At 56.1% G+C, this 1,403-nt stretch overlaps 1 protein-coding gene across 1 annotated transcript in view; it reads right to left on the bottom strand.

Annotated features, from left to right (window-relative positions):
• Rpn1 (ribophorin I) overlaps positions 1–790 on the bottom strand; it is a 19,008-nt gene extending 18,218 nt beyond the window's left edge. The window contains exon 1 of the mRNA XM_021165036.2: positions 491–790. Within this exon, the coding sequence (XP_021020695.1) occupies positions 491–754 (264 nt within the window). The 5' untranslated portion in view covers positions 755–790. The remainder of the gene's footprint in view (positions 1–490) is intronic.
• Positions 791–1,403: the final 613 nt, after the last annotated feature.

Genomic DNA, 1,403 nt, shown 5'->3' with positions numbered 1-1,403 from the left:
GAATGACAAACTTTAATACCAGAAACCTGCTGTGTTTCTGAACGCTGCTGTCTGGAGAGAACAGACTACACCAGTCAATTGCATTCAGGAAATAAATTGTCTTAACTCACTGATAGTCCTCCACCAGACGAGCAAGTCCAGGGGACAGAAANNAAGCTGGGTACCCGAAGTACCGCACCGGGCCACAGCCAAGATCCTCCTGGGGTGCGGAANGAGGTCGCCAGGGGACCAAGGGGTCGCCTTGGGCTCCAGAGCAGCCACGTGGGCGGTGCCCCACGCTCGGAAGCTTGTGCTGACGTGTCCGAGAGGACACGCAGACAAGAGAGACGGCGGACCCCAACCTNTCCGCTGTCCCCCTCCAACACCTGCCTTTCNGACAATCAGACGCCTGGAGAATCCCTAACGCCCTCAACCTCCCCGCCCCTCCCCAGGGATCCCCGATCGCCTCAGGCATCCCGCGTGAGGTTCGCCGGCTCCTCCCTCCGCTCACCTGCACGCCTAGGTGCGCAAGCCGCGACTCCAGTTCTGGCTCCAGGGCCAGAACGAAAGAGCTGGCTCGTGATGTGGAGCCGCCGCCCGGGTGTACCAGGACCACCTCAGCCGTCACCTTGGCTAGGTGGCTGCTCAGGTCCACCGTGCGCTTCACTTCCTCGTTGACCAGCGGCGGAGCCTCCGAGGAGGCGCTGCCGGGCGTCGGGGCTAAGGCCCCNAGACATAGCAGCAGCAGNAACTGNAAGGCGACCNGCGACTCCATGACCGCGAGCTGAGCGCCACCGCCACGCGCCCCGCCCCCCCGCCACGGCGCAACCGCTGATTGGCCAACAGCACCACAAGATGGCGGGGCCNGGTCAGAAAGGACCCCGTCTCCAGGGCAACCGGGCGATCGTGGGGCGCCTGATTGAAAATCTTAAAGTGCNGGCGTACTTCTTGGGGCGCTTAATAGCCATACTCACCCCTGATTTCCTTATCTCCTGTCTGTTTCCTTCATGCCTATGCAAAATAACTCTGGCCTCTCAGCTCAAAAACAGTATACTATAGCTTAGTCTAAGGAACTAACTTTGCCTTCTCTATAGTGATACGAATGCTAAGTGGGCAAAAGTTTAAAGGAAAACGGAAAATTTCCAGAAACTCAAGTCTCTCCTCTAATATTTAGTTCAACCATTAATGTGAGTGATGGCAGAAACCTTAAGCAACTAACCAAGGTTGATGATATTAANCTCAGGTACCTGTTGACATTTATCACAGTTGTAGGAGTCCAAGGCCAAGTCACTGGCAGGACTAGCTGTCTGGTGAGGGCTGCTATTTACTACCAAGGTGGCACTTTGACATTGCATGCCTTCTAAGGAAGGCATTGCATATCGTCATATGACAGAAAGGCAGGAAAGGGTCTCTCTGCGGCAAGC

This window comes from Mus caroli, chromosome 6 (genome assembly GCF_900094665.2).
Source record: "Mus caroli chromosome 6, CAROLI_EIJ_v1.1, whole genome shotgun sequence".
NCBI lineage: Eukaryota > Metazoa > Chordata > Mammalia > Rodentia > Muridae > Mus > Mus caroli.
This window is presented reverse-complemented; position numbering and strand designations above follow the sequence as displayed.